General features: G+C 42.8%; 1 protein-coding gene across 2 annotated transcripts in view; it reads left to right on the forward strand.

Annotated features, from left to right (window-relative positions):
• The first annotated feature begins 402 nt into the window (after positions 1–402).
• Positions 403–23865, forward strand: part of ino80 (INO80 complex ATPase subunit) — a 53547-nt gene continuing 30084 nt past the window's right edge. For both annotated transcript variants that reach the window (XM_085771535.1, XM_085771536.1), the window contains exons 1-25: positions 403–550; positions 2107–2168; positions 2492–2683; positions 3457–3614; positions 3756–3823; positions 4021–4167; positions 4281–4401; positions 4535–4740; positions 4867–4920; positions 5044–5247; positions 5431–5635; positions 6116–6183; positions 6278–6499; positions 6846–6926; positions 7346–7441; positions 8963–9022; positions 9161–9303; positions 11021–11105; positions 11213–11330; positions 11564–11649; positions 17524–17691; positions 18009–18142; positions 18495–18562; positions 18805–18898; positions 20252–20468. In XM_085771535.1, coding sequence (XP_085627661.1) covers positions 2532–2683; positions 3457–3614; positions 3756–3823; positions 4021–4167; positions 4281–4401; positions 4535–4740; positions 4867–4920; positions 5044–5247; positions 5431–5635; positions 6116–6183; positions 6278–6499; positions 6846–6926; positions 7346–7441; positions 8963–9022; positions 9161–9303; positions 11021–11105; positions 11213–11330; positions 11564–11649; positions 17524–17691; positions 18009–18142; positions 18495–18562; positions 18805–18898; positions 20252–20468 — 2955 coding nt within the window. In that variant the 5' untranslated portion in view covers positions 403–550; positions 2107–2168; positions 2492–2531. The remainder of the gene's footprint in view (positions 551–2106; positions 2169–2491; positions 2684–3456; positions 3615–3755; positions 3824–4020; positions 4168–4280; positions 4402–4534; positions 4741–4866; positions 4921–5043; positions 5248–5430; positions 5636–6115; positions 6184–6277; positions 6500–6845; positions 6927–7345; positions 7442–8962; positions 9023–9160; positions 9304–11020; positions 11106–11212; positions 11331–11563; positions 11650–17523; positions 17692–18008; positions 18143–18494; positions 18563–18804; positions 18899–20251; positions 20469–23865) is intronic.

Genomic DNA, 23865 nt, shown 5'->3' on the forward strand with positions numbered 1-23865 from the left:
TTTGTCATGTATAACCATTCTTGGACTTAACTGTCGCTTAATTAGGTCAGAAAATAACTTTAGGATTGTCATTTTTTGTGGGGATCCAACTGCCTCACTTCACTTAAAACGGTGTTTCCTTCTGATGACGTAAGACGTAGCTCGGTAATCTTCGCAGTGGGCAGACACTATTAATCAACATCGGAAATTCATCGATGCGTTTGTAATAGTTGTGCATATATGATCCCAAACGGCTTATATGGCAAAGATGTATCTCACTCTTTTACCGAGAGATAACGGTGGGGTTTATTATCGCATTTTCGTCCTGGGAGAACTCGACTAGCGTACATCCCTCTCTCTGCGATTGATTAAAACGCCTGCTCCTTGCTGTACCCTCGCCATGGCGTCGTGTCTCTGCTCTCTCAGTAACAGAAAGTGGCCGCCTCTCTGCTGTTGCTGCCGACTCAAAGCTCACAGACTCGCTCGGCGCCTCAAACCGCCATTTTGGAGTCAGAGAACTGAGAGTCGGCAGCAGCGACGAGAGAGACGAAAAGGGGGACACGGGGCCGAGGTGAGATACTCCGTGGTGGTTGTTATGGCGAAGGAGCAATGGGGGAAGATGGCCGGGAGGGAGAAAGAATTAAAACATGGGGATCATTCGTTCACCAGGCAACCAAGTCCCCGCTCGCGTCCGCAGTCAGGGTACGGGAGGCGCGGGCGGCGGGCCTGGCTGCTGCAACTAGCCAGCTAAAGAATCGACATTAAACCAATATCATATCTTAATACATTGTTTAGGAAGGAGGTGGTGGCCTTAAAGAGACAGAGTCGATTTGAATACTTCATATTAATGGTGTGAGAGGACGTCTGAGTCAAAACGCCTTAGAATGTCATAAGCTAACCTTAATGCTGGAAAGCTACATTAGACAGGAGGTAGCAGGGACAGGAGGCAGTGTCCCTGTATCAAAGCGCGGAGGCTAGGCTAAACAAACACCAAGGCTAAACGGTGAATTAACCGTGGTTTACATATGCTAGTAAGCTGTCTGCAAGTGCATACCAGCACCTTGACCCTTTACAATCATTGATCGGAGGCTGCTTGTGCTTACATAGCGAGACAGCTAACGGTCGTTAGCTGGCCAGCTACAATCCAGTGCACCATCCAAGGTTAGCTAGCAAAGACTAGCGAATGCTGGATATGCTAGTTAGCTAATGATAACATATCGACATGATAGCAGTGGGAGATACATATTATTCAGCATAACACGGCAATCAGGATTTCTTCATCTTCAATATCAGACCAAACTCTTGTTTGTCCATAGACTCAAGATTCATTCAATCATTGCACTGGTGAAACAACACAACGAAATTTAGTTTGGGCAGCAGCAATTGTTCCTACACATTTATTATTCTATACATAATGTGATGTCTTTGTTGCAAAGTGTGTTAAAATAACCTTAAAATTAAGTCTATTAAAATAACCCTAAAATAGTCAGAATAACCCTTCCCCCATAATCATAAAAATAAAAGAATAGAATAGAGAGAATATTGCACTGCATATTCCTGGGTCCACTGTCAGAGGGAAAAAGTTCTCCATTTGGCTCCATGGGGGGCAATGAACTTGTTTCAGAAAGTCTGAGTGGTAATTACAAAGGGCAAGTTGTATAACTTAACCATAGCAGTGTTACTGTCGTAATAATCTCTGTCCACAATAGAATAATAAGTTGTACAATAGTAATTTAAAGTATTTACTCATACATTTCCCCCGTCCGATCTTTAATAATCTAAAACCAAAGTAAAATAGTGTGCTGTATAATTGCCTGACATATCTTCACTGGATGTATAAAGATATCTTATGAAGTAGATAAAGGAATATCTCAGTATTCCTCAGTATTAATGTGTATATTACTAAAGTGATCACTATAAATCCATAGTTGTGAATGATGAGCTGTATTTATTTGTTCATCTTTTACATTTTTTATATGAGTGGTCCCTTATTTGAAAGCCACACTCACATTTTCTGTAAGTCATAATAATAACTCCTTACAACTTGTGTAAGCACACCAGCTTGACGTACACTTCACACTTGTCATTTCAGTATCAGTGTATGATGGCATGTTTTGTGTTTTACAGGGTTATTTCACCTTTGATCATTAGTCTTGGAATCGAGAACAATGACATCCTTTACTGAGAAGGTAGGTCCTCTACATGTACTACTGTTTTGATTAACTAGATGGTGCAAAATTGTTGTTTCTTTACCTCGGCAACATCCAACATGAAGATGTGATGATTGCTTTAAACAAAGGCGAATATCTCCCTTATACAGTATTTGAGTAGTTTTGAAAATGTGGATTGGGAAAACTCAGGAACTGCCTCTGAACTTCACCTGAGCAATTTATAAATCTTTGAATGTGATATGATCCTCAAGTTAGGTAAATTACTATAAAACAGGAAAGTCTTACTCACTCAATAGCTAGCAGTGAACCATTTGCTCATCCCTCTCCCTTTGTCTCCTCAGTAAAAGTTCCTGCCCTGCTGGGCAGAGGTGTCTGTGCTGCATGGCGTCAGGGCAGGGTGGCCGTCTGGAGGTTGGGGCATCAGGGAGCTCCGGCCTGGCCAAACCTCTCTACCTGCAGCGTTTAGAAAGATCCCTGAGGTTGGACACTTTCCTGCGCCAGACCGACACCGTCTTCAACAGAGACATAACCAGGTACAGACAGGAGGGAGAGCTGGGAGTGGGCACAACATTTAGCTCTACTCAAGCTGCTGGTTCCTGCCAAGGCTCGGTCTAGGATCAGTTTCAGTGGGTGTGAGACTTTGAGACAGCTCCTGCTTGGATGTAGGGATTAGTGCTGTAAATGCAATTTTGTTGTTACTGGGTTGTAAGCTGAACCGATTGCAGCTAAATGGATTAAAAGCGCATTCTAGCAATATTTCATCCTGTTTGTAGACTAACCGTGAAATTCCAGCATTATTTACGCTCTTATCTATTTTAGATTACATCCAGTAGATCAGGTTAAAGCAGGAGTAAGCGGAATATTTGTGTTGATATAAGTCTTAAATAGTTATATCTTCCGACAGCAATCACTTACATAGAGTGTTTGGTCTGAAACACGGGCCTGTCAGTCACTCTGCTCTGCTGTAAGCCGAGGAGAAAACTTTCCTTGTATCCTACAACCTTTATCCAATGAGGAGAGAGAACGGCATAAAGGGGCGGTCCTCTCTGTGTGTGCAGCCAAGGGATGCGCGTGAATGTGGTGACGTAGGGACGAGGGCGGGGACTGCTAACTCCATCTGCTGACAAGAAGTTAGCCAAAACCACCGGATCGCTTACTTCTGCTTTAATCGTGGTTAATGTTCTATCAAAATATGTCCCTCTGTCTGGATTACAGTATTTATACTGTCAGATGCACATCCAAAGAACAGATACCAGATACAGGATGCAAATCGTAGGCTCATGGATGCATATTTCTGATGTTCTAGCGATGACAGTGATGACAGCGATGATGCACTGGGGACGGGACTATCCCTGGACGGCTCCACTCAACACGCAACTTTGACAGTGAAGAGTGAGCCATGTGAGCAGGTGGATGGGTTGGCAGAGGGCAAACCCCTCAACGGGGTTCTGCTGCAAGGGAAAGGTAAGATACATACAGAGACATTTATTAATGTTGTTAATTTATTACTACACAATCATTTCTTACTACTGCCTGTTGCCTTGCCATCATGGATGTGGTCAGGTCATATGTGTGATGCCTCTCTCTCTCTTTTAAACCCCACAGACCAAAAGGCAGATAAAACAAGTCTCTATAATTTCTCCAAGCTGAAGAAAAACAGGAAGTGGCTTAAGGTATTTAATAAACATGCTCCACATCGCAGTGAAGAGTTAAGCAATGAATGAGTACCGGTAGATGATGATTACTAGTTGCATCCCTTTGCTGACATTTTCCCCTGCAGTACCTCTTTGTTTATTCCTGTGTTTTCCTTCCCTTTCTTACCAACTACCCTCAGCTTCCTGTAACCACATTCCTCTCCTGTCTCCTGCAGAGCATCCTGTTGACTGATGACACCACAGACTCGGACACAGACTCGGATGACTCTGATTTCTGTTTATCCCGGGAGGAGCTGCATGACATGCTGAGGCTCCATCGCTACACCCGGCAGCATCAGAGCAAGTTCCACTCGGACCGGGAGGTAGACGCGCTCACAAACACACTGCCTAGAAACATTAAGGCTACATTTGATTTATGTTCTTGAAATGTCATTACTATATATTTTTTTCCTGTTTGTGTATATTTGCCGTGCAGCTTCACCAATATCAGTACTACAGCACTGGACTCCTTTCTACTCATGATCCCTTCTATGAGCAACAGCGCCACCTACTGGGCCCCAAGAAGAAAAAGATCAAAGATGAGAAGAAATTCAAGGGTAAAAAACAAGACAAATCTATAGTCATTATTATATCAACACAGCAGGGGAAAAAGAACTGGGCACTTACTGTGGAACCAATAACAAGATCTTTTATTTTTTCTTACATTTTTGTCCTTTTTTCCCCCTCTAGCAAAATTAAAAAAGGTAAAGAAGAAGAAGAAACGTGGAGAGGGAGAGTTTTTAGACGAGGGACGTTCTTATGTCACCAAGATCTTTGCCAAGTTTTCCCATGATGCACCGTTGCCCGTGGTAAAGAAGAAACATCTGACTATTGAGCAGCTGAACGCGCGGCGGCGGAAGGTGTGGCTCACCATTGCCAAGAAGGAGATCCCCAAGGTTAGAATGCATGACAACAAACAGTCAAAAATGAACGTGCATACATTTCACTATTTCTGTGAAATGTTCAATAACATTTTCTGAAGTTCATTTCTGCTAATCGTCCCATTTATTTTATTTTTGCAGACTTTCAAGCAGAAAACGTCTGCCAAGAATCTAGTGCTGACCAATGCTAAAAAGGTAAACCGTCCACTCTGATGTGTTGTATATTTTATTTGGAGAAATTGTATCACACTTTCCAGCTGAGAGTTGACACTGACTGTGAAGAGTAAATCGTGGCTTCCTCTGTTTTGCTTTTACCAGCTGGCTCATCAGTGCATGCGAGAAGTGCGGCGTGCAGCTATCCAGGCTCAGAAGAACTGCAAAGAAACGTTACCCCGAGCGCGGCGCCTCACCAAGGAGATGATGCTGTACTGGAAGAAATATGAGAAAGTGGAGAAGGAGCACAGAAAGAGGGCAGAGAAGGAAGCCCTGGAGCAACGTAAACTGGACGAGGAAATGAGAGAGGTAGATGGATTAGTGAAGTTGGTCATTTGTCTTTTGCTCTCTACAGCTGATTATTATTTTTTGCAGTACTTCCATAATTATAAGCTGTCAAATAAAGCTAACAAATGATTTAGTTCAGATTTTGACTACACTTATGTTAGAAAATCCTAGATGGTGACGAATGCCTTTCTCCGTCTCTCGCAGGCCAAGCGTCAGCAGCGCAAACTGAACTTCCTCATCACCCAGACGGAGCTTTACGCTCACTTTATGAGCGGTAAAGCCACAGCGGGGGGTCCAGGGGGGGAAACGGCTCAGGAGGAAATTCTCAGAAAGCTCGAAGACACTGGAGCTCAGAGACAGATAGACATCGGAGGAGGCGTGATGGTCAACATGGGACAGGAGGACTATGGTATGAACATCTCAGTCAGGTTTGCAGTGAATCAGTTGGTAATTGAAAGTCAGTTGACATTTATGCATCCTGAGTCTCTCTGTGGAAATGTTGACCAAGTTCTCTGGAGCTATATCGAGTGTCAAATTAAATGTCACTGGGCCCAGTTATCATTGTATTTATTGCCTCTTTCGGCAGTTTCCTTTCTGTAGATTATATTTCATGAGTTTTCCTTCCTGTAGTTTGAGCCAGGAGCTACTGAAAATATCAAGAAAGTCACTTAAGCGTTTGCCAGTGCACAGATTACATACCACTGCCAATAACAATCTGTTATTACTAATGATATTTTAAATTTGTTCTGTGATGAATTAGAAAATACACAGTAATATTTTCCCCTAGAATCCCAGTGATGTTTCTGTGTGTTTGGCAGGATGCTCTTATAGTGGGGAAGAAAAAAAAATATCTGATGGTTTTATGAACAAGTTAATGATGTGATTTCAGATAGTGAATACTACAAGTCTCAGGCCCTGAGGAACGCCAAAGAAGCCTACCAGATTCATCAAGAAAGAGTAAGATGATGCAAGCGCAGCCTCATGGGAGCATTTACCCACCCCACACACACACACACACAGTGCTAATAATCTGCTAACCTCTCCGCTGCAGACACGAATGTTTGATGAGGAGGCAAAAGACAGCCGCTGTGCGTCTCTGCACGCAGCTGTTGGCCCGTCCTCAGGTCTCGGCTCTGGGTTTGGAGAGAGCTACAGTCTATCCAACCCATCCATCCACGCCGGTGACGACATTCCTCAGCCCACCATCTTCAACGGCAAACTCAAGGGATACCAACTTAAGGGCATGAACTGGCTGGCAAACCTCTATGAACAGGTACATAGTATGTCTGATTCTGACCTGTGTCTTTTCTGTAACCTTTATTATCTTTCTGAAATATTTATGTGGACCTTATTTTAGAAATTTGGAAAAGTTTGAGGTTATGAATTGCTATTCAAGCGTTAGAAAGACTTGGAGTTGTTCACTCTTATGACGTGAAACCATTAGCTACAGTGTCATTTTTGCCAAGCAGCAGTCGCATCGATACTTAGTTTAGATTTATGAATAGAAATGTGTTTTTTTTTACAGTCAGTGCAGGATATTTTTTGGAAGTCAAAGGACTGTGCTTATTTTTACCCACTGAGTGATTTATTTTCTCCTTTGTTTTCTTATCTCTCTTCAGGGAATCAATGGAATCCTGGCAGATGAGATGGGACTGGGGAAGACAGTGCAGAGTATTGCACTTTTGGCTCACCTAGCAGAGGTGAGAGAGCGCTCCGGGCCAAAGGGCTTCGTTTGCCACACAGCTTCACAAAAACTGAGCGGAATATTTGATTGTCTCTGCTGTTAGTACGTCCTTGTGCACCTGCATCCTTTAAAGAATCCTGAGTTTCTGGCCCAGCTTTTTGCAGGTGTTGGAATATTTCACCCAGTGAGACAGATGAATTATATATCATTGTTGCGAGAAGCCCATTTGGTCCCCGAACTCCACAGGGAGAAAACGTGGAATTTTAAGGGGAAATGTGAGCATTTCAGCATTGAACTATCGCTGACAGGAAGATGTATGAGCGTGTTCCTCCGGGGCTTCCTGTTATTGGGTGCCCGGCGCTCAACACAGGCACACACAAAGACCACCTGTTTCGGCGGCTGACGGCGTTTTCTCTTTTTTCTGTTCCTGCGCAGAGAGACAACATCTGGGGTCCGTTCCTGATCATCTCTCCCGCGTCCACGCTCAACAACTGGCACCAGGAGTTCACCCGCTTTGTGCCCAAATTCAAGGTGAGAACCAGGCAAGAGCCCACCCAGCGGAAACACCTGCTAAAACCTGTCTGAAGGAATCCTGCCGTCCTCTGGTCTGCTGCTCTTTTGTACTCCTCTAATAAACCCAGTGCTGGTTTGCTCAAGCGAGAAATGCTGTTTAAAGGGATAGTTCAATATTTTGGAAAAATTCTCCTGTTGCCATAATCCCTATAGTCATAAGAGTAGGTTCAATACCTTTAATTATCGGTGCATGTTGTTTTGAGATCAGCGGGGCAGAGACGTGAGCTGCTCAGTCAACACAAAGGAGGTGAACGGTACTGGTCCCCTCTCCCTCATCAAACTCATCAAATACACAATCCAACAACTCCAAGATGCTCTGGTGGACAAGTTGTGAGCTGCACATTCACCACGCTATGACATAATTATGTATTATGTCACACAAGACACATGAAGCAAATATTCAGAACTACTTGCACTTTTGAAATCAATCTGCCCAGCAGCCGTGTCTGGAATGTAGTTCCGACTGCATTTGCCTCTAAAACAACTCTGTCTCTAATGTTACATGATTATCTCATAGTGTGGTGAATGTGCAGGTCACAACTTGAGCGTTGTTGGATTGTGTATTTGATGAGTTTGATGAGTGACAGGGGACCTACCATTCACCCCCATTGTGTTGACTGAGCAGCTCACGTCTCTGCCCCGCTGATCTCAAAACAACATGCACGGATAATTAAAGGTAATGAACCTACTGCTATGATGACAGGGATTATGGCAATAGGCGAATTTGCCAAAATGTTGAACTATCCCTTTAACAATCGAAATCAGGTACAAAGTTTGTATCTGATTTATGTTTGAAACATAATGTGGAACTATCCATTAGGGGGCAGTATTGTAGCACAGTTTACATTAACACACACTTCAAAGATGTTAGTAGCTCGATTGTTGGGTGGCTGTTGTGGAAAAAATCCTCTTGCATGCTTTTACAGGCTGTGTGCATTCTTTGAGAACATTTATCAAACACATCAATGTGTCAGCTGTGCTTGAGTGCACACACACACACACACACACACACACACACACACACACAATAACTCCTTGTGTTCAGCACTCAACTATGCCCATTTTCTTTGCTCGTTTGGAAATAAATCAATCTCAGTATGTTTTGCTAATGAGGTGTGAAAAGACCCTATTACACAATTTGAAGATAAGCTTCCTGAAAACTCAAAGCTGGACCGTCTGAAAACAATGGAATGCCAGCTTGCGTTGAGCGATGCAATGATGTGTAAATCTTTTCACATCGCTATTCTACACCAGCAACTCAACAACTGAGGCGGTGATTCATACGTGATGCTATGCCTAAATGTTTCCTCTGGGTACATCGGCGGAGCTCTGGTTTCGCTGCATTGCTCGCTGCCGTACTGTGGAACAGGCGTGGAATGTAGATTAGATGAAACAGATTCACACGCACCATCAGTGCAGTGCCTCTGAAATGTATCGACAGAGCTGAGCTGACCCACTTCTCATTGATGCGTCCTCCAGGTGTTGCCGTACTGGGGAAACCCTCATGATCGCAAGGTGATTCGGAAGTTCTGGAGCCAGGTGAGGACGAGATGAAAGCCGTTTCTCAAGATTGCCATCGCGCCGCCATGTGTGGCTCGGTCAGTAGAAGTTGCACTGTCTTCGTTTTTCTTCATCATTTTAACCTGTGTTTCCCTCTCTTTGTGTACGCTTATGCAGAAAACCCTTTACACACAAAATGCACCATTCCACGTGGTTATCACAAGCTACCAGCTGGTGGTCCAGGACGTCAAATACTTCCAGAGGGTCAAGTGGCAGTACATGGTTCTGGATGAGGCCCAGGCCTTGAAAAGCAGCACCAGGTAACGTGTTAAAATACAACAGATAATAGATGGATGGATGGATGGATGGATTTACCACCTGCAGTCTACACACACAAAAACACACTCAAACTATAGTCATAACACCCTCAGTCATTGCTCTAGTGTCCTTTTGTACAGAGAGTTATATACATCAGGGGTTCTCAACTAGTCTCACCCTGGGACCCACATTTTCCCATGGTCATTAAGTCACGACCCACTGAATAGAATTCAAACCAAGACTTTTTTTAAAAGCCCTTAAAAACTCATTTTGCTCTTTATTGAGCAAAGTGCATTTCAGAGCACATGAATGAAACTGAGGACCATGACAACTGCATGTACGGAAGAGAATAAAATAATATCAAACTGCACAAAATGGAGACCAACAAAACGATATATTTGACTTGTAATGCATCTCGAGCATATTCACAAACTGAAAAAATATCTAATTGCACAAAATAAAGACCCACAAAACAAAACAAGATTCACTGCATTCAGGCCACATTAATAAGAAACTGATATCTTTGCATTCAGAGCAAATAATAAGAAACTGAGGAGGACCATTACAACTGCATGTGTTCACGTGACGCTTGCCTTTCAATATAAGTTATTTTTCAAAATAAAATACATGTCCAACATCAGATGTGCATTAAATATTATTTACTTTTTTGACCAGCTGTCCGCGACCCACTTTTGGGTCCCAACCCACCAGTTGAGAACCACTGATATACATTATATCTTTTATATTTTACTATTTACCACCAAGCTACTGCTAGTATCTTAGCTTAGCATAAAGAGTGGAAACAGGGGGAAGCAGCTAGCATAGCTCCTCTCATAGGTGACAAAATCCACCTACCAGTACCTTTAAAGTCCACAAGCTAACGTGTTACATTTACGATGGATGGATGGATGGATGGATGGATGGATGGATGGATGGATGGATGGATGGATGGATGGATGGATGGATGGATGGATGGATGGATGGATGGATGGATGGATGGATGGATGGATGGATGGATGGATGGATGGATGGATGGATGGATGGATGGATGGATAGATAGATAGATAGATAGATAGATAGATAGATAGATAGATAGATAGATAGATAGATAGATAGATAGATAGATAGATAGATAGATAGATAGATAGATAGATAGATAGATAGATAGTCATTTAGACGACATAGAAACTTTTCTCAAAAGTTTCTCCAAACAGTTTGAAGAGTGTTTAGTTATACGAGTTATGAAGATGAGTTTCAGGTCTGTATGTTGCGAACATGAAGAGAGGTTCAGCAGCTGCTGGAAGAGAGGAGCCATGCATTCCTCTACACATACTTCCATGTGCTGTGGGAGTTGATGTCAGTAATGTAAAGGAGCTCACTTTGTTATAAATTGGCCACAAAAAGCACAACAACCATTTTTCTTTTTTTTATAGTTTGGAAATCAACAAAAAAATTTGGACAGATTGTGTAAAAAAAGTTCTTGTTAATGTGTTACAACTGCAAAGTATGCATGGCTTCATGGCGCCCACTGGACGCCAACCAAAACCTATAAATCTCTTCAGAAAATGTTTTGAAAAAGTGTGTGTGTGTGAGGAAATCGTCGTCCCACGCATACAAAGCAGTTTGAGTAATTGTTGGGATTACAGTTCAGTTAAGCGTTCAATAATGATGATAAACTTGTGCAGCAGATCACCACTCAATGCTTCTGTCTGGTTTCAGCGTTCGGTGGAAAATCCTCCTGCAGTTCCAGTGTCGGAACAGGCTGCTGCTCACCGGGACGCCCATCCAGAACACCATGGCTGAGGTGGGCGCTGTGTGTGTGTGTGTGTGTGTGTGTGTATGTGTGTGAGAGAGTGAGTTGGTATGTAGTGACACAGATGTTGACAAGTGTATGTTATTACTGTCTCTCAGCTGTGGGCCCTGCTGCACTTCATCATGCCTACGCTGTTTGATTCCCATGAAGAGTTTAATGAGTGGTTCTCCAAGGACATTGAGAGTCACGCTGAAAACAAGTCGGCCATCGATGAGAGTGAGTACAACTCTGAGCTGAGAAAAAGAAAACAACGCTGCTCTTGGCTGCGTGTTCGACTTCTCTCCCACTTCTCCAGCTGACAACACAAAAATGTGTTGTTGTATTTTTTTCATTCTATTTGTACAGACAATTCTATTATTTGTGTGCCAGCACTGATCTCTGTTTCCCGCTCACTGTTGCATGCAATATATTTTGGACCTAAACAAAGCTGTTTGATATTTATATTTCAGACCAACTCTCCAGATTGCACATGATCCTGAAGCCTTTCATGCTGCGCAGGATCAAGAAGGACGTGGAGAACGAGCTCTCAGACAAGGTAGAGGAGTGAACGCTCTTCTCTCTGCTCCACAATGACATGAACACAGTTGAGTCGGTGCAAAATTAGAAATCATTTCTCAATTTTCAAATGCAGTTCTACAAACAACCAGACAAAAGTTCAGTTTCTGTAGATAATTTGACGGACGAAGGTGTAAAATCTCACTTGTCAATCCGATCAAATTAAACAAACAAAAAAGAAAATACAATGCACTGGATGTTCACGCCTGTACACAGTCAATACGTTTACATGACAGTTGAAAAAACAGATTTATCCGACTATAACTGGACAACTGAAGTGTATGTAGTTAATCCGACTAATACCGGACTTCTCCGATTCTGACTAAAACACCCGGATAATGCGACAAACAAAGAAAAAGTTACAGAGTGCTCACAGGTGAGAAGTCCAAAGTAGAAAAAGCAAAAGTGAAACGCTTACTTCAGGCACTCCGACTGAGCCAAGGAATTCTTGATAGTGATATCACTTCTAATATCACTTCTAATGCCCTGACGAAGACCGTCTGGTCGAAACCGGTCGGCGTCTCATATGTTTCAATAGAGATATGCACTAATAAAAATAACAGCTTTTTAAATAATTCCTTGGCTCAGTCGGAGTGCCTGAAGTAAGCGTTTCGCTTTTGCTTTTTCTACCCGGATAATGCGAATGGAAACCAGTTTTCTTCTGCATGTATACGCCCAAATCTGACTGAAACTGGACAATGCATGTTCGCATGCTTCACAACAGCAGAGACGGCACAAAGTGAAGCATAGAAGCCGACCTGAAGGAAAGGAGGCCAGAAGTCCGACCTGACCGGAGTCATTTGTAGCCTACAGACCGGCACCTCCGGTCAGGAACTTTACTGGTTCGGCACGTTACTTTTAAAAAGTAATTGATTATAGTTACTTAAACTTAGTTAGTAACTGAATTACTACATTATAAAAGTAACTAATTGCCAGAAAAAGTAACTATTGTGTTACTTTTTATAAAATACTCAAGTATTGTATGTCAAATTACTTGGACTCGTCCCCCTGACCCTCTAACCCTAACCCTAACCTCCTGTTATCTGGAACTAACCAACTCACTCAGTATCACTCCGCACAGGAGCCTGCCTGTGCGGAGGGATACTGACTGAGTTGGTTAGTTCCAGATGAACAACTTTTTTCCGAAAGGTTGATGGACTGAAAAACAAGTGTATATAACGTACACTTTAACGGGTGTGTTATTTTGTGACGGGACTTCTTGAGTCAAGTGACGACGAGTAACGGCGCATTTTATTGTCAGTAACAGTAACGGCGTTACAACGGGGGAAATAGTAACTTACTTGATTACTCTTTACTGAGAAAAGTAGCGCCGTTAGTATCACGTTATTTTATAACACCGTTATTCCCATCATTGCAGAAAAGTCAACTGGACAGTGTCCCGTATCCTCTAGGGCTGGGCCGATATGCTTTTGTGCCAATTCGATTCTCTAAAAATTTTTGGGTCCCGATTCGATTTAAATTGCGATTCTGATTTAACAAGTATTGCGATTTTATATTTCAATTATTGTGATTTTCTTTCCTTAAACAAGAGCAGGTTGAACCAAACACTTAATACATCATAAGTCATACATCAGTTTGTCTGTTGTGTTCGTTTGTTCACATAGATCTCTGTGAATAAACGAACACAACAGGCCGGTTTGACTTTGTCGAGTGTAATGGCACAGAATACATGATTGTACAATAAAGATTGGTCGTCCCAAAAAAAAAATAAAAAAAATAATAATAATTTAAAAAAAGAAAAAGAAATCGATTCTCATATGAGAATCGATTTTTAAAAATCGCCAGAAAAAAATCACGATTAATATAAAAATTGATTTTTTGACCCAGCCCTAGTATCCTCCCTGTTGCATGTAAACTGGGACAAGGAAGAATTCCGATGAGACGCTCAAATCGAGCTATGAGCATAGCTCGACTTAGCTGTGCATGTGAACGTACTGAGTGTTTGACGTACTACATAATGAATGCAGCATTATATTTAGTCAATACCATAGGAAGCCTGACTTGTTCGCTCCACCAGTCGTCCATTTGTCTTCTCATACACCAGTGTGACACAGAAAGTGTTGTAATACGCCTGTGAGCGATGCCGCTGCTGGCAGATCCTCCCGACAGATGTTGGACTCTGGGTCTCTCGCTGTCACACATACTCACTCATGCGCTGTGGGAGTCTCCGTGCACAGAGTCAGAGGGATGGCAGAGTTCACCACACCCCCACATCTGTCTTCTTCACTTCCCCCTCGCACCCACACACAGTCCTGCCAGCCCACTTTTAGTTCCCTTCCCCTGTTCTGGTTGGTTCCTCTTGTTTGGTCGGCCTCCTGTAGTCAGTAGTGACTGGTCAAGTTCGCTCACGGTTCATGGCTGAATGTTTTTTTATGGTATGTTGCTGCTCAGCTTTCACTGCTTTCAGCAAAGCAGGACGCCTGATAAAACCAGAGATTTTGATGTGTGTGTAAAGAATGTGGGTTGAGCCGGGCATGAAGTCAGCAGCCGTAATTCGTTTTTGGTTGAACCCATGTGAAAATACTGTATGTGTCTCAAAGGAGGAGCAACATAATGGTAAATCATAAAGTGGATAATTTTCTCTTGCTTTAGACTTATTTTATGATTTTTTTATATGCATGAGTCTTCTGTCCTAACCAGAACCAAGTGAGAATGAGACTGTTCTCATATTACAGATTCTCTTTTTTAGTCTTTAGTCTCCTTAAACTTCTCCTGACTAATTCAAGAGAACCACAGAGACAATTTACAGACTCGCTCGTTAATCGGAAATAACTTTTGCATAAAACATTCAGGTTTGAAAAAGAGAGCTAATCTCCAGCCATAAATTCTCCAATAAAAGCTGAGTCTCAAACAAACACCGGTCTCTTATACTGGCCGGATCTGGCTACGGGTTTGAGCAAATAAAAGCCGGTGTCAATTGGAAGCCGGGTCTGTTTCTATTGTCAGCAAGTTCTTATGAATGTACAAAACCTCTCAAAGCCCTCAGTTGCCCAGTTTGAGCAGTTTCTAACTTCTTAATTCATGCTAGAGTTCTAAACGGGCATTAAAATTAAAGGTCCCATATGTTGAAAAACAGGTTTTTTTCTGGTCTCTACATACATAAACGAATCCTCCCTGAGCCTACCAACTCCTAGAATGAGGAAAGCAAACGGGTCCTGCATCGACTCTGCAGCCCACCGACTGGTTAAACGGTGCTCATACAGGCTGTTCAGACTCAGCTCCTGTGGTGATGTCACGACGGGAGTGAGACCGGCCCCTCAGTGCCATAAAACGCCTACCACGTCTATTTCTATGGCTGCAGTGCACAGCAAGAAACTCCTGAGCTAAACTGATGAAATACCGACCAATTTTAAGTCATAAAGTGGTAATAATCTTTGCCGTGCACAGTAACCATGTTACTTAAAGGTGCAGGCACAGAAACTGCTTGTTCTCAGTAGAGCTCATTTGAGCGACTTTTAGACAGCCGACATTCAGGACCACGGATCAGTTTGGGGCAATACATTTCGAATACAGTTTAGTTGGACGTCTGACAGCTGAGGGAAACTGAGTAAAAAGAGTATAATATGGGATCTTTAAGACCTGACCCGATCCGAGCCGCGGGTGTTGAAGCTTGGACCCGTTGCGGCTGAACTCATGAGCAGTAATTCTTGGCCCGGACGCAGCCAAAAACAAAGGAAGCCCGTGGTCCGACTCCGACCCGGCCCGAGTTATTAAATGTTTTCGACCCAAACCCATCTGGTCATGTTGTTGGGGCTGGTCCAGCCCAATGAAATCTCCGACTGGAGCCTATGCAGTCAGTGGTCTGTATTTACAGGGTTATTTTGTTATTTACAGGGCTCCATCCTGCCCCTAACATTTGGGACAGTGCAAGTAAATTTTTCATCTACTTGCAAACAGCAAAATTTGCTGGGGGCGACTCAAAGAATCTGGAATCTGTCATTACAGGCCAATGTGTGTGAGGATCTGCAAGTCGATTTACAGTGTGCGCCGCTAAGCCTTCTGCTTGCACTCCTACAATTTTAAATTAGGGGGCCACTGTGGTCCTAGTAAAAGAAAAAGTAAGTCTGGATCCCTGGAAGAAGTGTAATTGGTGCAGTTTAAAGGGACTACGAGGAGCTTTGGAAGCGAAGTGTTTTCACACTACATTTCCCATGAGCCTCCACGCACACGGTGAAATTCTTGGACCGGCACAAGACGGACGAAAGAAACATTTTCCAAGAATGTTTTCATTAATCAAGAATGAAAGTTGGAGGTTGGAAGACAATCAGATACCATTGTAGTTCCGACTGTAAACAGCAATCCGGCGGCGTTATTCCCATGACCCACCAGGCAGCGTCTGCGAAACCAAAAGTAGGAAATGCTGGGCGAGTCGACCACTAAATAATAATAACAAAATAACAATAAAGACAAAACGATATATTTTAACAAGTATGTAATGTAGATTCATCCACATTAATATGAGACTTTTTTATAACCAAATACAAACTCCTGCTAAACTTGTAAATGAATGCGTGCTCTTTACTTCTCACTTCTCACTCTTGTTTTTGAAAATAAAGAGAAGAGGGTTGCTGTCAGTAAACACCTTGAGTCACTGTCTCTAGAAACTAAAGACCAAGTCCGAAACCTTGGCGTGCTGATAGACTCAGATCTGACCTTCAACAGCCACATCAAATCAGTCACCAAATCAGCCTTTTATCAACTTTTATGTCCCAAACTGACCAGGAGAGGCTGATTCATGCTTTTATCTCCAGTAGACTAGACTACTGTAACGGTCTGACTGGACTCCCCCAAAAAAGTATCAAACAGCTGCAGCTCATTCAGAACGCTGCAGCTCCAGTTTTAACCAGAACAAAGAGATCAGATCACATCAGCCCAGTTCTTAAGACCTTACACTGGCTCCCAGTCAGCTACAGAAAAGATTTCAAAGTTCTACTACTGGTTTACAAATCACTGAATGGTTTAGGTCCAGAATACATTAGTGACATGTTAGTAGAGTATAAACCCAGTAGAGCTCTGAGATCTACTGACTCAGGTCAGATAGTGGAGCTCAGAGTTCAGACCAGACATGGTGAAGCAGCATTTAGCTGCTATGCTGCTCACAACTGGAACAAACTACCAGCAGAACTGAAATCAGCCCCAACTGTTAGCACTTTTAAATCCAGGTTAAAAACATTTCTCTTTTCACGTGCTTATAGCTGAGCTCTTTTAAGAACTTAAAACTTTATCTATTTTCTTTTATTTTACTTTTATTTGCTCTTGCTTTTAACTCTGTTTTTAGTGTTTTGTTTGTTTTCTATTCTGTTTTATGCTTCTTTTTTAATGTTTTGTCTTTATGTAAAGCACATTGAGTTGCCTTGGTATGAAATGCACTATATAAGTTTAAGTTTCTTTCGGACTTGTTAAAAGAAATAAAACATAATACAGAAATGGACAGACATAACATATAAAAACTTTGCAAAGACAACATATGAACAAAAAATATATATATAAAAAAATAATAATATATAATAATTATAAATAAAATAATATAAATAAAGATGCCTTGCCTTGCCTGGCCTTTAAAACAGTAGGAATGATTTGACAGTATTTTCCATCCTCGCTGAGCATGAGATTTGTTCAAAATGAAATAAAAGCCCGTTTCATATAGACGCCTGTCTCTAACATACGCAGGGTCAGTTCGGTGAAGTGAAGCAAATAGCAGCCCGGGCTTTATTTGAGAATTTACGGTCTATTATTACGTCAGTGTCAGTCTGCTGCTTTAGACACACACACACACACACACACACACATACACACACATACACACATCTCATCCCCTGTTCTTCTTCCACAGATTGAGATCCTGACCTACTGCCAGCTGACGTCGCGGCAGAGGCTGCTGTACCAGGCCCTCAGGAACAAGATCTCCATCGAGGACCTGCTGCAGTCGTCCATGGGCACGTCCCAGCAGTCCCACACCACCACCTCCTCCCTCATGAACCTGGTCATGCAGTTCAGGAAGGTACCCATTCTCCTCTATTAGACCGTCTCCTCGGTTACCGCTCCCAAAAACAGCATGATCTGATTATTTGTCTAACGCAGCAGTCACGATGATTGATGACAGCTGTTGATTTAACGATCTAATAAACATTTTCAGTGTCATGTTACTATTGTTCTGATGACTAAGCTTTTCAGGAATTTGAATGTTCCAATAGTCATAAAGTCACTACACCTCATCCCTTCAACAATGAGTTGTCAGCTGTAAAATAAACACCAGTGATGCCTGGTCCTTTGCGTGTTTCACCCACTGCCCTGTCTGTGTGTGTGTGTTCTGTGTAGGTGTGTAATCACCCCGACCTCTTCGAGCGCCAAGAGACTCGCTCTCCTTTCCACATGTCCATCAAGCCCTACAACATGTCGAAGTTCCTCTACCGTCATGGCCTGATCCACGCGCACAACCAGGCCAAGAACAAGTAAGTGGTACCACGCAGATACCAGCCCACAGGCACGCTCGAGTCGCGCCGTGGGTCTCGACAAAAACACCATCAACTCCAACGTAAACCATTAAAGAAAAATTTCCTCTCCTGCGTTGTTTTTGAAATTGCTGCAAATTTGCCGTCAGCACTGTTTGTTTTCTCAGTAAATCTTGACTCTTTTGAATATTTGCTGATCTGGGAGTCTCACAGGGCTATTATCCCAGTTTGAGCTTTCACACAGACATTTTGTGGGTTGGATTGAAATCACTTTGTCATCCCACATTGAGTCGCTTGCTCTTTTCTCACATTCAGCGGTGTAACCCTGTCTTCCTCTCTACATCCTCCTCAGATTACTTCAGCTGCTGTTGTCTCCCTTCTCTCCAAATCACATCCAGCAGTCTCTTTTTCACAGAGAAGGTGAGCACAGATCACGCTTTGATCCCAGACTACACAAGACTCGTGAAGTGTGTGTTTTCCTGTGAGACGTTCTCCTTCGTTTGTCCTTCAAAGCTCAGTCTCACCCCAGTTTCCCTCTTTGTCCTTTGATGTTTTTTTGTTATTCCTTCCTCCAACAAGTTATTTCCATCTTTTGGCTTTTCCTCTGTATGTGTTGCTCATTGTCAAACTCTTTATTCTGCATTTTATTTTTACTCCCCCAGGTAATGACAAAGGAAGTTGCTTCTCCTTCCTGCGCTTCATCGATGTATCACCAGCTGAAATGTCCAACCTTATGCTGCAAGGCACCTTAGTGAGGTGGGCGTCCAGTTTCCATCTTTCCATCTGTTACTTACTCTTACTCAAGGTCTCTTAGAAAGAATCTGCCAGTAAACCTGGAACTCTGTTAGCGTTCTTCTGTACTTCCGTTTCTTCCGCACTAAAAGGCAATACGTTTTTTGAATGGGATTTTAGTAAAATACCTCAAATTAGGGCTGTGGTTAACAAAAGCTTAAAGGGATAGTTCAACATTTGGCAAATTGGGCCATTGCCATACTCCCTATAGTTTTAGGAGTAGGTTCGCTACCTTTAAGTGTCGGTGCAAGCTATTTTTAGAACTGCGGAGCAGAGCTGTGAGCTGCTCAGAGCTATGCTACAGAGGCGCATGGGATTTCTTGGTTTCCCTTAGGGCTGACCCAAAATTCGAAGCTTCGAAGTTTTGTTCGTTGCCATGGTAATCGATCATGAAAGTCCGTGATCGATTCTTTTTCTCTCCTTTTTTCCTTTTTGACACCGGTTCTCATCTGCAATTGTTACATTAAAATGAGTAGGCTACTTGGCATCCTGGAAACCTGCCTGATTTTGGAGATATGCAGTGTTTGTTTGCCATTACTTTCATTATTTACGCTACGATCGCCCCCCTCCCCCCCCCCCCCCCCCCCCCCCCGGCCTCCCCAACCCATCACACGTTACGGTCGCGCACCCCCCCGGCCGCCGAAGCTTCGATTTTGATCGATTTTACGTCCGCGAAGCTTCGATTATCAAAATATGATAATCAGGTCAGCCCTAGTTTCCCTCATCAACCTCATCAAATACACAATCCAACGACTCCAAAACGCTCTGGTGGACAAGTTGTGACCTGCACATTCACCACTGAAACTCGCTGAAGCTTTTGTTAACCACAGACCTAATTTGAGGTATTTTACCAAAATCCCATTCAAAATATATTGACTTTTAGACAAGAGAACTGGGAGTGCTAAAAGCGCTAACAGAGTTCTGGGTTTACTGGCAGACTCTATGTCTATCAGAGAAATAAGTGAGGGAAATGGGATGGGGCGGGGGCAGAAGGAGAAAAGGACACGTCAAAGCTGTTGAGTTGTTTAGATGTGTTATGATTGCTTATTATAAAAATGGTTGGGATTGTTGGAGTCAACCATAATCAACAAAAAGCAACACTTTCATATCATTTTCTAAAATGAAGGTCATCACAGCCCCCTCATGTAGTTATTACTTATTACAGCCGTTTTGCCCTTGAACTACTAAAGAACATACTTACACCTTATAGAGATGGTATCATTATCCATGTTTCATATTATATTATATCTAATGATGGCAAATCTCACTCAGGTCTTTTCTTTGACAGTTCTCTTTGTAATTGCATTTTCTTCACAGATGGTTAGCCCTTTTTCTGTCCCTGAAAGCTGCGTACCGGCTCCACTATCAACGCCTGTTCGGCCTTGAAGAAGAGAAGCGGGAGGAAGCCGGAGACGGGGAGGGGGGCAGCGGGAGGTCGGAGCCCAGGACTAAGTGTCTGTCTCGCAGGGACCTGATTCTGTGGCTGAACAGACCCACCTCCTTCCCCAGCGCCAGCACCAGCCCTGTCTTCCAGGTGAGAGACACAGAAGACACACTAAAGCTACACACAAGCTGCCCCGTCGAGAAGCCATCTGCAGGACACGCTGCTGTGTGACAGATAGGTGAAACTCCAGTAGGGTTTTTTGCGCGTGTCGCTGACGCTGCTGAAATTTCCCCCCAGAGCATGGGGCCGTGTTGGGCCACACAGCGCGCCCTCTGCCCCAGGCTCCCTCTCCCTCCTCAGGGATCCGATGTGGAACCTAATCCCCACGTAGCCCTGTGACCCAGTAACACTGTCCTCCTTCTCTCTGTACTGTATGTTTCCAGGCTGAGTGCACACCAGAGCAAGGTTAACTTATTACCGTTAATGAAAAGGAACAAAATGATGAAAACTAGAATTGAAAAAACATTTTCGTTAACTGAAATAAATAAAAACTAGAAAAAAAACGATAACCAACTGAAACTTTATTGTGTGTTTACAAAACTAAGTAAAACATACTGAAATTATAGATAAAATTCCCTTTGTTTTCATCTTTGTCCATTTTGGATTGATATGAAATCCATTCATTTCGCTCAAGCAATTTTTCGTGAGCTGCCGGCACCATACGGCCCCTCACGATCCATCACTTCGACTCAGCTTCTCGTCACCACTCCACTTGGCAAAACGGCGACAAAAATTGTGAGAAAGCGTCAGAGTCTTATATGGGATTTACTTGAATACGACGGCGAGAAAGAAAAAAAAAGGAAGTGCAGTGTAGGTTAAGGTCATATTTTTTTCTCATGGCACAATTCAATCGGATCACGAAAACATTTTTTGACTACCGTTCACTTACATGGAGATTTTTTCCGAATTGAGGTTCCATGGCGACGTTACTTCCTGCTGCCGCTTAGGCACTCTATACCATATGCCATCCAGTTTTTTCTTCACTGTGATTGGTCAACTGATAAGCTGTTGACATTAGAGTGGATCCCATCAGGTTATATGTCAAACATGTTGTGACAGTTGTGGAAAAATGTTAACAAGTTGTCAACTGAACATGTGAAATAAGGGTTTCTTTGTTTGTTGTGTAGTGATAAAAACTAAACTAAAACTAAGCATTTAGAAAAAATGAAAACTAACAAAAACTAGCTAACCCGCTTTAAAAACGAATTAAAACTAACTGAATAAAAAAATAAAACTATTATAGAATAGAATAGAATAGAAAAAAACTTAATTGTCTGTTAATCACAGAAAATCATCTTTGGCGTGGTTCAAAAACACATTAAAAGAAGACAGACGCTCTTCAGACATAATAAAAGACATAAAACCAACTTATTTTTATATTTTAAATATTTTTATAACCTTTTTATAACCTTGCGCCAGAGTCGGTCTATGCTCTTACTGACAGACATGCAAGGAGAAGGCTCCAGGAATCATCAAACACATGTCAAGATTAAAAATTCTGATTTAAAGGAGATTAAAGGTCACGTCTACGGTGATGGCATCCTCTGAAACACTTGCACCTTGTTTGCCAGAATAGGTAATGGGTGTGTGCACTCACAGTAACTGTCCATCAACATGGCACCCCATCTGTTTCTGATTTACTCTTTTAAAATCAAGCTATTCTCCTGTGTTGTGATGTGATATGAAAACAATTTGGTTTACTGCTGCTCCCTCGGTACCTCAGAGACTGAAATGCTCAGGGAAACAATGGAGGAGAAAAATTGAAGCTGAAGTAGCAGTTGGTGTGGATTAGATAGATGTTTGTTTGTTCACAGCATCATTATCCAGCAGTAGCATCTGTATCTTTGGGATGTAGTACACTGCAGTTCTCTTTAGCTGCACTCACATGTTTTTATGTGTTGGATGCTGCGGCTGAGGATCACAGGCTTATGTTGAGATTTCCTCTATTTTTTTAATTTATTTTTTTTACGGGAATACGGGAATCTAATTGTTAGTGGGAACGAGACACTAAAGAGACAGAGGTGCCAGTTCAAATATACAGACAAGCTGGAAAAATGTGAACAGCTGCATGGACGCTGTGCAGATCCTCTGCTCTAAGACTGTTTTAGTCACTCAGCTTAGCTAAAAGAAATCAGTGAAAATACATCTCATCAGACCGTTCATCCAGCAAACAGCTTCCCATTTCCAGATATGTATCACATTACCGGCCTCCGCTAATTCTAACTTAACTTACTGGGTGGAAAATACTCCGGAGAAAATGCTGTTGGGCCGGGGTAATTCCATCCCACTCTTCCTCTCCTGGCCTCATCACGGGCAGCTGCCTCACATCTTAGGTCCAACCCCCCCACCACCCCCCCACAGCAGTTTAAGGACTAAAAGAAGAGAAAAATATAAGAAAGTTTTCAAATATAAGAGAGAAACAAAGAAACTTCCAGACACCTGGAGAGCTCCTACTCTCCTGTATGATCATGCTGACCCTGGATTCCCTCTTCAGCTTCTAGAAATGACTCCTTCCCACAGTTTCCACTAACTTCTCTCAGCCCCTGGTTCTTCTTTTTGAAGCTGCACGTAGCTGGCACACAGTGTCTCTCCTCTTCGTCTTGGCTCATCTCTGTCTGGCTGGGTACTTGACAGTGTGGTCAGCGCTGCTCTCGGCTCTCCCGCTGCTCCTGTCGAGGGTTTTGAGAGAACCGGGCGACTTGAAAAGCTCCTCGCTGTGCCCCGAGGTTTCAGCTCTTCACATGGTCTCTCTGTCTCTTTGTATCAAATCCATCCCAACATGACCCACATCTGCCACTCACATTACATTTGTAATACGTTTTTTTTCAGTCTTCTTCTTATTTCTTACTTCTCTTATCATCCATCTATGCCGCAGAAACGCTCCTCCTGCCTCTTCCGTTCCCTCGCGGCAGACCGCTGGAACGTTACGCTGCACTGATCCCACTGTTGCACTGTCAGCATTGTTTCTAAATTTCCCCGTCTGATACTGAACAACAGTCAGATCGGGAGCCGTTCAATGATTTTCCCCTGAAAACATGTATCAAAAGTTCCTGTTTTTCCATTTCGATTCAAACTCTCAAGGCTTCATTTTGAAAGAACCCAGTCTAATGTTCCAGGAAAATCCCAGCAGTGTTGGTCAGGCATTGGCTTCAGAGACCGGTATTGTTCATGTTGTTGTTTTGTGTTGTCCGTTTGTCTGTTTTCATCCATCACAGAAAACAACACAGAGAACTAAATACTTGTTGACCAGCAGTGTCTTTAAAGGTTTTCAGAAATGGCCGTTTGTCCTGTTTGTCGCGCGAGTTTACCCGAGTAAGGAAAACAAATTTGATTGGTCGTTATTGAGCAGGCGGGGTTTTCAATGTTTGGGGCGAGACCGAACTCAGTGTGTGTGTGTGTGTCTCAGACGTTTGATTGACGGATGACGGATCCAATAGCAGTGGCTGATGAATCATGAGCAACGTGACGCATAATTCATGTGTCTGCA

The sequence above is a fragment of the Trachurus japonicus genome, chromosome 24 (assembly GCF_045865225.1).
Source record: "Trachurus japonicus isolate A0001 chromosome 24, Traja_1.0".
In the NCBI taxonomy this organism is placed as follows: domain Eukaryota; kingdom Metazoa; phylum Chordata; class Actinopteri; order Carangiformes; family Carangidae; genus Trachurus; species Trachurus japonicus.